This window comes from Carettochelys insculpta, chromosome 5 (genome assembly GCF_033958435.1).
Source record: "Carettochelys insculpta isolate YL-2023 chromosome 5, ASM3395843v1, whole genome shotgun sequence".
Classification (NCBI taxonomy): domain Eukaryota; kingdom Metazoa; phylum Chordata; order Testudines; family Carettochelyidae; genus Carettochelys; species Carettochelys insculpta.
The window spans coordinates 49926789-49939987 of record NC_134141.1 but is presented as its reverse complement, the minus strand read 5'-3'; the positions used below and the strand labels follow the sequence as shown (position 1 = coordinate 49939987).

The 13199-nt window shown below is 42.0% G+C and overlaps 1 protein-coding gene across 1 annotated transcript in view; it reads left to right on the top strand.

Moving 5' to 3' along the window:
* Nucleotides 1-13199, top strand: part of SYK (spleen associated tyrosine kinase) — an 84956-nt gene that overhangs the window by 45363 nt on the left and 26394 nt on the right. The window contains exons 4-6 of the mRNA XM_074995060.1: nucleotides 982-1120; nucleotides 6651-6732; nucleotides 7280-7332. Of these exons, the coding sequence (XP_074851161.1) occupies nucleotides 982-1120; nucleotides 6651-6732; nucleotides 7280-7332 (274 nt within the window). The remainder of the gene's footprint in view (nucleotides 1-981; nucleotides 1121-6650; nucleotides 6733-7279; nucleotides 7333-13199) is intronic.

The following is a 13199-nucleotide window of genomic DNA, read 5'->3' as shown; positions in this document are numbered from 1 at the left end:
CCACCGCCAGTGGCTCGGAGCTGTGGGGCCTGCTCGCTGAGGCTCTGAGCGCCAGGGTACCTGCCCTGGGGCTGAAATGGAAATTGTCACAGGGAACTCTGAAAATCACAGAACCCATACCCCTCCCCCATGACATAATTTTATCCTTACTCATGGAAGAATACACTACAAACTAACTGAGAGATTCTCTTTTTTATTTATGCTTATCTTTGTTCTATTAATTTCAGAAATCCTCCGCACCAATCTTTGTATTAGGATAGAGGGTAAAAGACTGAATACTCACTTTTTTTCACTTACCTACCTATCTGTTGTTTGCTTTCTCTGAAGTGCCAAAGAGCTGTAAATGCAACTGTTATATGTAGGATTCCTGTCTCTGATTTCACTACGCTTTGGATCAGGCTTGCAGTGCACAAAAATTCAGAGCCCTTGGCTCACTGAAGGCAGGTCTGCCCAAGTTAATCTAACTTACCTGACACAGAGGCATGAAAAAGCCTCCTCCCCCTGTCCCAAGCAAGGCAAGTTACAGTGACCTAACCATTGTCCATATCAGTGACATTGCATCCCTCTCTCACAAAGGTGAAGTAATTATGCCATGAGAAAGCACTTTTCTGTTGCCATATAGGATCTTCCCCAGAATTGTTGCTGCCATGCCAGTGTAGTTTCTAGTGTAGACCTGCCCATAGTATGCATGTTGTATGGAACACAATTCTGCACTTCCCAAGCAAATAGTTGTTGGAACTCCCTCCTCACCTCTCCCCCACCCCGCCAAGGAAAATTATGAAATAAATGGTAGAAAAATCCATTTTTCTAAAATTTACTCTAAAAGTACATGAGGGTTTTCAAGGGAAGTCCTCAAAAGCTAAGGAGCAGATTTAACACTATATCCTTTGGGAAAGCTTATAGAAAATGTAATTTTTCTCCAAAACACAGATGCTTTCTACTAGCTGAGAACAACCCTTGATATTTCTCTTGTCATTTCAGAATCCGGCAAAGAGACAACAGTGGATCCTATGCTCTCTGCCTGCTCAGTGAAGGAAAAGTATTGCACTATCGTATTGACAGAGACAAGACAGGAAAACTCTCCATACCAGATGGAAAAAAGTTTGACACCCTCTGGCAGGTCTGTTAAATCAGTCAGTTGGGTAACGCTCAGATTTCAATAGTACCAAATAAGGCAGTTTCTGTCTTTACTTTATCATGCTTATGCAATCTTTTGGATAGTAATGTTTTGGATGGTAATTTAATACATATTTCCAAATTAATTTTTAGTGATTTTTTCATACTTTAGAGAGAGAGTAGGTGGTATCTTTTATTATAGAAAGCTATGTAAGTGCCACAGGTTTTGATAGAACAGTTTTAAATTAGGCCAACACAGTAAGCCCTCAAGTTAAGCAGGGATTGCATTTCTGGTTCCCAGCTACCCTGGCTTGCAGGAGCTGGAAAACCGACCAGACCAACAGGACTTGTCAGTTTCCTGGCTCCCAGAGTGGCAGAGAGCCAGGAACCAGGGGGCAGCCTGGGTCCTGTCTCCCCGCTGCTTGTGGGAGCAAGCTGGTCAGTTTCCTGGGTCCTGCAAGTGGTGGGGAGCTGGGAATCAGGTAGCAGCCTGGCTTCCAGCTCCCCACCACTTGCAGAGAGGGGAAACTGAGTAGGGCAGCAGCCTCGTTCAGTTTCCCAGCTCCAGCCAGGGGAGGGGAGCTGGAAACCAGAGGCAGCCTGGCTCCCCTCTGCTTCTTGGAGCCAGGAAATTAACCAGGGCTGCTGCCTTGCTCAGTTTCCTGGCTCTGCAAGTGGAGGGGAGCTGGGAGCGAGGCTGCCGCCTAGTTCCTAACTCCCTGCCATTCTGGAGACCAGAAACCGCTCCTGTCAGGGGCGGCAGCCTGACTCGCGGCTGCCGCCCTGTCAGGAAAGCACTGTTGCTAGGGGCGGCAGCTGCGAGTCAGGCTGCCATCCCTGACAGGAGCGGTTTTCTGTTCCTGTGAGGGTTGGCGGCCTGACTCACAACTGCTGTCCTTGACAGTAGCAGTTGCCACCCCTGACAGGAGCAGGAAACCGCTCCTGTTGGGGGGGCAGTTGCATTAACCTGAGACATGCAACTTGATAGAGTGTGTCTCAAGGGTTTACTCTATATATATATATATATATATTTTTTAAAAACCTAACTGCTATTTAGACAAGTGTACATTTCCTTGAATGAAAAGACATTTTGATTTGTAAAAGTGAGGTTATATAATAATATGGCATTTCTGTAATATCTCTTGTGACAAGCAAAAGACAGAACTTGGGTGTGGTAAGCATAAAGTTTAAGGATGCTAGGTACACACAATCTTCTTTAACTCTGTGACTCTGTGGCTGACAAACTGAGAAATACAGCTTGCCCACAAATACAAACACTTTCTACCTAAATCCCAGCCTTGATTAAGCAATTGTGGAATGGATTGCTGATTATGTTACAGTCTGTAATAAAGATGAGGCATTGCAAGGAATGAATTTGCATTAATTGAAAAGACTAAAGGAAATGAAACCATATCAGATTTCTGCTGTTGCCTATAGTTTAAAATTATATTAAAACAAATAAATTGCTGTTACATTGCATATAATATGCATCTAAAGTTTGCGTATATGATATTTCTTAGCCTTTCCCTTAACCACCCATGTCCTTTCTGAATAATACAAAACTGACAAAAATGTTTCACTGCTCAAGCCCGCCAGTGGTGAGGCAGAGCATTGCTTTGCATGACTGTGGGATGGGGGAAAGCACCACAATCTGAGCGGTGCTCAGGGCTGATGGTCTGGGCCCCTCCACTTGTTCCCTTGGCCCCGCAGGGCATAGAACCAGGGGCCTGCAGTGGTTGTCAGTCCCTCTGCCACTGTTGACATTCAGAGCTGTATGGGAAAAGCATATTCTTCCACCACAGGGAAACACAGGTGGGAGGCAGAATTTGCTTGTGATTGTGAAGTTATGTACAATAAATAAATACCTATGTACCGGGGTACATACTCCCCTTCCTCTCAGTGAACCCTGACTATAGATGCTGTGCATGCATGGCACAAGAGACCAAGTACAATGACTTAGGCTGCATCTACACAATGAGAGAAATTCAATTTTTAATAAATTAGGTTTTAACCTCATTTTTATGAATTCAAATTTGTGTCCACAAAACTTGTTGAAACTCGACCCACCATTTTTCTGTGTCAAGTTTCCATGTCCCCATTGCCCATGCAAGTTTGACAGTGTGAGCAGTGCATTGTGGGTACCTATCCCACAGTGTGTTAACCCCAGTGCTTGTGGGTGTTTCATGTTATAATCCCAGAATGCAAAGCACTGTCCCAGAATTCAGAGCACCCAGTAACTGTGAAAAATGAACTTGAGATTGTGCCATTTCCTGTGGCATTTTCTCCACCAGCACAAGCCTGGATCCCCAAATGCTTCAACTCATAGCACACATCATTTCGTCAACCACACTGGCTGTCGCATAATTTTGCTTTCAATTACAAAGCTCAGTGATGGTTCAGTATCATGATGATGATGGTTTTGAAGAGGGAAATCTCACAACTGTGGTCCAAGAATTTACAACTGCTGGTTGTCCTGGATGCATTACTGACAGTGCAGTGGTGGTTCTGGACTCGTGAGACTAGCACACGATGACAGGACCACATAATTTTGGAGTCCTGGGACCACCAGCAGTGGCTGCAGACCTTTTGCATGTGCAAGTCCAGTTTTATGGAACTTTTGTGGTACGCTGGCCCACACCCTGAAGCTCAGCAACAAAAGGATGAGGCTAGCTTTAACGTTCAGAAGCAGGTGGCAATTTCTCTGTGGAAGTTTGCAATGCCCAATTTTGGGTGAGCAGATCTACAGTGGGGGCTGTGGTGGTGCACGTGGTCCATGCAATCTGTTGGCATCTCTTCAGGAAGATCGTGACCTTGGGAGATGTGGAGGCCATAGTGGATGGCTTTGCTGCCCAGGGATTTCCTAACTGTTGTTGGGCAATAGATGGCACATACATCCCCATCCTGGCCCCCGACCACATGGCCTTTCAGTATATAATTGGAAGGGATACTTCTCTGTGGTTTTGCAGGAGTTGGTAGATCGCAAAGGTCATTTCACTGACATCAACACTGGACGGTCAGGAAGGATTCATAGCATGCACATCTTCCAAAATTCTGAGCTGTACAGAAAGCTCCTGGATGGGACTTTTATCCCAGATAGGAAAATTCTGATTGGTGACATGGAGTTGCCTATTGTAATATTGGGTGACCCTGCTTACCCTCTGCTCCCTTGCCTTGTGAAGCCCTACAAAGGAGTTCTGGACTGCAGAAAGGAAAACTTCAATTACAGGCTCAGGAAGTGCAGAATGGTGGTGGAATGCACCTTTGGCTGTTTAAAAGCGAGGTGCATATGCTTATTAACCCATTTGGACCTTTCTGAAATTAATGTCCCCACCATGATTACAGCATGCATAATTTTGCATAACATTTGTGAACCCAGTTGGGAGATTTTCCTATACATCTGGAATTCTGAAGCTGAGGCCATAGACAGGCTTAACTTGCAGCTGCCCACACAGCAACTCTCCAATGACCATGCTGAGGCATCACCAATAAGGGGCACTGTAAAGCATAGCTTCATGAATGATCTGTAACCTATATGTTACTGATGTTTCTCTGTCGTAATGCCAATAAATCATACTGTGTCTTAATGAATGACCTGCTCATGCTCTGTGACCACAAGCCTGGAAAATTTGCCAAAATGCTGTGTCACAGCATGACACCAGCTCCCTATTTGGTTGCCTGATGTGGAAAGGTGTGCTACCGTGGAACCCTCAAGAGGTCAGGACTGCCCAAGAACCTAGTAAAAAAAAATACAAGAGTTCCTGGATGAAGCCTTCGAGGAGATATCCAAAAAAGGAGAAGTGCTCCATCTGAAGACACATTAACATGCTGTTTTCAGGGATACAGATCCATAGAAAGCCTCTACCCATACCCTACCCTATACCTATACCCACCCACAACCCATTTCTAGCATGCAGAATAAATATTCACCTGAATAGGTTGGTCCAGGGAGCTCAGGCACTGGTGTGGAGGGGACTGGTGTGGAGGGGACCAGTTCCATGTCTGTGGTGAAGAGCTCCAGGCTGTTGGGAAAAACTTTCTTGGTCCTCTGCTCATTGCCCCTTTCCTCCTTTCCATTGGCCTTTTCCTCTGGGACACCCAGCTTCTCTGAGCTCACCCCGGACTTCAGACCAGGGCATTCAGAAGTGTTATAATTAAGACTGAGGTTTGTGGTGGGGTCACATCCCCTAAGCGTGTGTAGCTATTCATAATAGTGGCAGGTCTGTGGAGCTGCCGCTGACCACTGGTTGTCTTCCTAGGCTTTTTGGTAGGCCTGTTGGAGTTCTCTCACCTTCACCCACCATTGCATAGAGTCCCAGGAGTAACCTCTGGCTGTCATGTCATGTGACATCTGCTCATAGATTGCTGCATTTCTCTTGGCCACCTGACGTCTCTTTGCCACCACTTGGTCTCGCCAATTTGCACGAAGATCCAGAATCTCCTGATGGGTATGTGTTGGTGCTCTCTTGTGAGCCTGAGATGTGCTAGGGAGATCACTACCCTGAGTGCTCATGATTACAGGAGATGGGTACCGATGCAATGCGATGGGCAAAGGAATTTTTTCATTATGGGTACCTTTTATATTTGCAGGTCTGGGTCCTGCTGAGTTCAAACGCTAATTCTTATTCAATCAAACATTTGTGGGCTTCCTGGATCTTCTTCCTGCACACCTCAATGGAGAGCAGCAAAGAAGGAAGCAGCCATAGATGGGGGACCACCATGTAGCTTTGTGGGGTACACACGGGACACTTCTGGAGGCTCATAAATTCGAATTAAAGGCACAGCGCTTCCTCACTAGCTTTTATTGGAAATTTGAAATTGACACTATACTGACCCGGTAATATTGACGTTTTGTTATCGATATTAGGACTCACTAAATCGAGCTAATGATATTTATAGTGAAGACACTGACATTTTAATATCGAGCTAACTCCTTTAAATTTGATTTTCTCTCATGGTGCAGACACAGCCTTAGTGTGGTCTCTGAACAGAGCTGCAAATCCTGTCTGTATCCCCCACCCAACCTACAAAAGATAGTAGAAAGACTGTGACTCCACTTACTGTGTGTGGGTAAAGCAAAGTAAAATTTGAAGCCCAGTTCTAATAACAATACATGTCCTATTATTATTATCACAGTAGTGTCCACAGGCAAGTGCATAGTGAGAGGCAAAGCCTGACATGAAGAGTGTGGACGTGACAGATATAGAGTAGGATGGGAAGAAAGGGTGAGATGCCTTGTCGAGATGAACAGCATAAGAGTGGCAGAGCTAGCACTAGAGATCAATGTTCACTATTTCCTACCCAATATCTCACCCAAAAGATCTTCGAAAACGTCTAGACGTACATTAGGTAGAAGCCAACTTGATACTGTATGACATAACTTATTGCACACAGCATGCAGCCATTGCACAGACATCAGGCAGCCAGAACATATAAACTACTGATCACACCTAGAATTACTCAGATTATTGTCCCGTATTTTCTTTCCTCTGTTCCCTCTCCCTTCTGACATTGTCTCTCTTTTTTTACCCTGGTAGTTAGTTGAACATTATTCATATAAACCAGATGGGCTACAAAGGGTCCTCACAATTCCATGTGCACGACTTGGCTCAGAAAATGGTAAGTTATTCACAAGACTTTAAAACACTGATATTCCTTCTAGAGATAACAAGAGATGGGTGCATTTTCTTTATCACAGTAATGGGAACATGCAGAACGTTATGAAGAATTGCATTAGGATAATTGCAGTGAACCCAAATGTAGAGTTGAATTTTTAATTTTGCTAATGATGTAAGATACAGTAAATCACTTGAGAGGAAGTTGGTGGTGGGGACTATATTGCAAAGAGGCGCATTCTTGCCTCCAGGGAATGCTAATCCTCATGGATATTAGTCTCTTGCTATGTTCAAATATTTTGTTTTTTCTTGGGGTGGTTTCTCTTTCACAGCAATCGGTGAAGATGATTCTTGTTGTGATTAATATCCTGTCAATTGATCACGAGTAAAACTTATTGGAACCATAGTATGTAAAATCAGTGATTTGATAAGAGGCCATCTGCCATCAGAGATATCTGATTTTTTTTTTACTGCTGCATTCCCCATGTTTGGTAAGAATGGCAGTAGTATGCATGCTAACAAAGTAATTCTCCTCTTTGATTCCCTCACAGCTCACATAGTTTTTGACACCCGTCCACCTCCACTTCCTGGAACCCATCCTAAGGTAAGAATAAACATTAGCAGTAATGCTTATGTTTAAGAAAAGCAAATGAAATCCTTAGTATGTCTAAGAACTTTTAAGAAGCTCAATGAATGAGTGCCACGACAGAAATGAATTGATTTTCTTATAATTGCAGTGTATAGATAGCATATGGAAAAGTACATTGCCCCAGGTTTGACATATTCTAGTTGTCTTATTCTTTTGATCAGTTTTTGCTTGGAGTGATACACATCATGTAATTCTTTGGGCTTCTTTATAGGCACAAGATTTGAAAATTATGATCTATCATATGCAAAAGGTTATACTGTGGCAATGTTACTGGCCATACCCTGCCCTAACTGTAACAGCAGGGGAGAGCTGAGATATTGCACAGTGCATCTTCTGCTTCAAGGATTCACTGGCTAAAACAGAATCACTTTGCTGAATGAAAACAAAATATCTCCACAATTAGCACTTATTGCTGACACCAGGCTTTGCAAAGGCCTGACCCAACATGTGCTGAGGTCAGTGTGACTTTTTTCCACTAACTTCAGTGATGGTGGGGTTGGGCCATAGTGACTGGAAGGCTAGAAGCACAACCACAGACCATGCACCCTTTTGGATGTGGTTTGCAGTCTGCCCAGCACCTGGGCCGAGCTGTCATCTCTATCTGAAAATACTCTGCCCTGCTGCTTCTGCAAAAGTTGGAGAGGTGGTAAAAGATTGTCTACACTTCCTTCCTTTTTTCTCATCAGTGCTGCAGGGGTCATGATTTGGACCCAAACTTAATTTTAATCACACAAAGCACAAAAAAATCAGCCTTGAGATTCATACCAAACAGAACTCTGCCTTGCTGCCTATATGGATTGCAAAAGAGTCTTTAATTACATAAGCACAAAACATACACAATCATCTAACTTGTTCCATATTAGGAAATTATAGGGATACTACCAGAGGTACAAATGAAAGTTAGGTATCTATCTTCCACTAGTTTTCAATAACATCTAAAATGTGAATATTGAACCCTAATGCTTATGAAGGTTATTCACATTTAGGATTCCTATTAGGGAAATGTCAGACAGAGAAAAACAGCACAGAAAAGCCTGAAACTGTTGAACTCCAGGGCAACACTTTGTGTGGAAGACTCTAAGAGTGCATGTTCAAGTGTTTGCAGTACTGGATCCTTACTATATAAAGAATCATTAACTATGTAGGCATAAATAACATTAAATTATATTAATACAGCCAGAATTAGAGTCACAGTGCAATTACACTGATAAAGCAGAACAAGAAAAATTTGGCCTGTATTCTTCCACTACATGATCATACAATATTGGACAATTTAACCTACCATTTAGTTAATAGAATTAAAGATAGAACTACATTTTTTTTCTATAAGCCAACATTCTGGGGCTAATGTATCTTGTATAGTTCTGCCTTCTTCTCCCTGTCCTGCTCCAAGAAGTCCCTATCACCTATCTTGTGTCCTGACTCCCTTCTTCCTACCCTACCTTGATAGTTCTGGTCTTTCTGGGTTTTTTTTTCTTGTTCCTCCTCTGCCCCTATGTTACTACTCATCCCCTCAACTTTCTTCTCCCTAACTTGCTATTCTAATCCTCCTTGATCCCATAGATAAGTGGCAACACCCCCCTCCATGACACCCTTCATCTCCATTGCTACCATTTTCCCACTCGCCCCTGCATTCTTCAATTCTCTAAATACCAAAAGCACCAATATGGGAGCTACCAAAAGATGTGCAAGACACACATTTAGTCATGAAGTAAAATGGGGACATTTGGATCTGAAAATAGCTGGCTAGCCAGTTGAGCTATAGAATAAGCTGATATTTTTTTCTTTGCCTGGTACTTCCATTTGGCTCCCCCATCTTTAAATAACACTACCCTCTCCTTTGAAAGAGCACAAACTAAAAGGAATGTAGGAACCTGTATGGTATCAATGGTGATTGGTAAAACAAGGCTGCATCTACACAATGAGATAAAATCAAATTTAAAGGAGCTCTCTTGACATTAAGACATCACTGTCTTCACTGCAAATGTCATTAGCTCCATTTAATCTGCCCTAATATCAATAACTAAATGTCGATATAAATGGATGGGTACAGCATCAATCTCAAGTTTAAAATGTCGAACAAAAGGTAGTGTGGAAGTGCCATGTCTTTCATTTGAATTTATTAGCCTCCACAAGTATGTATCCCACAAGGCTATGCACTGCACCTGGCTCCCAGCTCCCCACTACTAGCAGGAGTTTGGAAATTGACCAGGGCTGCTGCACTGTCAGTTTTCCAGGTCCTGCAGCTTGGGGAAGCCAAGAAATTGGCCAGGATTGGTAGGCTGTCAGTTTCCCAGGTCACCCAAGCTGCAGGGACCCAAGAAACTGACAGCACTGCTGCTCCTGGCTCAGAATGTGGGGCTGAGGGAACTGTGGGAAAGGTTCCCACAGTGCACTGCTGCAACAGTCAATATTTGGTGATTTCAGTGTGGAAGCAATATGTGGAATTTGTTGGGAGCATGTGGGAAGTGAGCATATTCAAAATAGAATTTAAAAAAAAAGGCATTATAAGATCAATTTTAATAAATTCAAATTTATCTTGTAGTGTAGATGTAGCCAAAAAGCAGATGCTCAGAGCCAGGAAATTGAATGTGTTACAAAAGAATATTAAACTGAGAGACCCCTATATAGTGCCTCCTATTCCACAAAAAAACATAAACTATCAGGAGATAAAACTTAATGGAATTCTTTTCAAACACATGCATCAATGAGTGCTCTTTACTTCCTGGGCAACTTGGCTAATGCCTGAGTTATGTTGATTAGTGGTAGAGTGGGAAAAACTTCTTCAAATGAGACTATTTTCAGCCAAAAAAAGCAGATTTGGACCCAACAAAACACTTAGGCCATGTCTATGGATCATTTCCCCTTTCGGAGGAGGGACACAAATGAGCAAGAGTGAAAATTCAAATGAAACATGGATTTACAAATTTTGCAACTCATTTGCAGATTCTCACATGATTCTGATTCCAGAAGAGACTTTTCCAGAAGCAAAAACAGCTGTGTATATGGGGTTCTTTTGGGGTGTGGGGGGAAAATATTTTTGAAAAAACTCCTCTTCATTTGTTTCAGGAAGAAGGGTTTTTAGAAAATGGGTTTTTCTTTTTTTCCCAAAGGAAACCTGTCTACACAGCTGTTGTTTGCTTCCAGAAAAGTGTTTTCTGGAATTGCAATCATTCAAGAATATGCAAATGAGGTGTGAGATATGTAAATCTGCACTTCATTTGAATTTTTACTCTCACTCGTTTGCACTCCTCTTCCTAAGGGGGAATGCTATGTAAATGCGGTATTAATGAATTTAGAGTCTGAAAGAAGTAGCTGTGTTAGTCTATTGCTTCACAAATAATAAGCAGTCCTTGTGGCACCTTAGAGACTAACAAATTTTTACCCGCAAAATTCATGACCTAATAAATTTGTCAGTCTCCAAGGTGTCACGAGACTGATTGCTATTAATGAATTTATATTAATTTTGTGGTGTGGAGGAGGGGGTGCGGACAAACCAAAAGAAACCTGGAAAAAAATTTGAAAAAGTCAAAGGTTTTGTTCTGCTTTTTTCAAAATTAAGTATTTTTCTTTTTGATTTTAAATGGCTTTTTCCATTTTTCCTTTTTCCTTTTAGAGCCAATAAAATGTTTACTTTATCCTAAAATTATTTTTTTTCTTTTTGACTTGCTGAAAACTCCCAAAAGTTGTTTTCATATCTGCCCAAAAGCATTTTTGTTGCCACTGAACCAAAAATATCTGTGGTTCAATTTTTTTAATTAAGAGGCCCCAGCTTTTCGTGGAAGAGGCACCCAGAAATGAAGTATTGTGGGGCATAAGGAAATAGGTAACCAGTGTAGGAAGAAAAGATGGAATAGCCATTGCCATGTGTTCACAGGACAAACCTCTTGTTGCAATATTTCTTTGCTCATGGGAGTGAAGATCAGAACTTATGGTTTCAGAGAAGCTACTTGTGGTTATAGCTCATCCTCAGGGGCATCAATAACTAACAGAGCAGTATGGTCTCCTGTAACATTATCATTAGGCCACCAGACAAAATGTCAAAATCCAGTCCCCTCTTCTACCACCCTGAGGTCTCCTTTGCAGTGAAACTCTAGCCAGCAGGGTCAACAGCCACTGCTCACCTTGGGGCAAGGTGTGCGTAAGTCAGCATCATGCCCACAAAGAGGCAGAGCACTGGGTGGAAGGGAAGGGGCCAAGGGTAGTCAGCCCTTAGCACTGCCTGGAGCATAGCACTGCCCACCCCTTAGTCTGCAGAAGCTGCATAGAGTGATGCTCCAGTGGAGTTTCAAAGAACCCTGAAGCTCCCAGCTGTTGCCACTTCTACAGCTGCAGTCAGGGCAGCCAGGAACTCTGGGCTCCTTTGAAACACCAGGCTCTTATGCGGTTGTTCCCTTTGCTTCCCTCCCCGCAACCCCCATCACTGGACCAACTAGAGCAGAAGGAGGAAACAGAGTGTTGGAAGATGTGTGTACAGTACCCCACACAGAGCATGAAGCCCTACTCATGGTAGCAGAGCTCCACTAAAGAGCTGGACAGAGGAGAGACATTTCCTTCCTGCTCAATCAAGGGAGCCTAAGTAAACTTCTTCAGCCACTGGCTGTACCACCTTCGGGAAGATTCCTTCACTATGAGCATCTTCCCAAAACCTGGATCAAGGCTTTTGGCAAGTAGTTGAGTTTAGGATTTGAGCATGAGGTTAGTCACTGACAATATGGAGAAGTAACGTGTGTAGAGCACCCAGAATTCAGCAAGGATCCTCTGACCGTGTGTTGTTATATTTATATAGTGGTTACATGTCTAGAGCATGGTAAGTTATAGGTCCAAATCTAATTAGGTTTTAAGTTTGTATTACTGCCAACTTGTTTAGATTGGTGCTGCCAATCCTCCTTCACTTTCTCCAGATACTCATTTTAGGATGTATTTTTATGACTGCAATACTATCATGTGAGTTAGTTCTTATTAGTTTTAAAGTCTTACCAACTGCTGCATAGGTGTCAGGTCAAAGGTTAAGAAGTGACTGTTTCAGGAAAAGTACAATGAACACTGTTTATCTTATACAAAAGCTCTAAATGCTTTAGCATATGTATTCATTTCCGGCAAAATAACTACAAAGTTCCCAAAGCTTTTTGATCTCATGTGGAAAGAGAACATTGTCAAATTAGGAAAATAACAGATTTAATAAATAATTTTTAAAAACTTGGAAATTTGATGTTTCAATCCGAAGATGTGTCCACACCACACAACAACCATTCCTGAAACAGGAAGATGTACATCCAGGCAAAAGTTTGATGTTATAAAACAAAGCTGCTTTTTTAGCTGTCTGAAACCAAAGTATCCTTTTTTTTACAGATAAAACTTTGGGGAAGACACAGCTGACTGGCTTTTTTTTTTTAATAATTAGATAGCTCAGAGTAATATCCAAATTAATTATTTTAAAAGATCTAAACTTTCAACCTCAAAAGTAAATTCTGAGACTGTTCCATGTGGCTGAAAAGAGGAGTCAGAGTGCTACCTCAATTGTAACTCTAGAGTTTGCTACTTAAAAACAATACTATTTCAAAAATGTAAATAAATGTGTTCTTTGTACCTGTTTATCTCTTCAAAAAAAATTAGGGGCAATCTGTCACATTACAAGAATCAACTCATAAAACATACTTTCCCAACAACATATCTGGTTATGGTTTTAATGAACTGGTATTGACACAAGTACATTTGTGAAATTAGAAACCTATTGGTTTTTTTTCTTTCCAAAATATTGTTTTGAGTTCAGTTCAGCTTATGTAGTTTTTTTAAATAACCGTCTTATTGTAAGTCTTAAA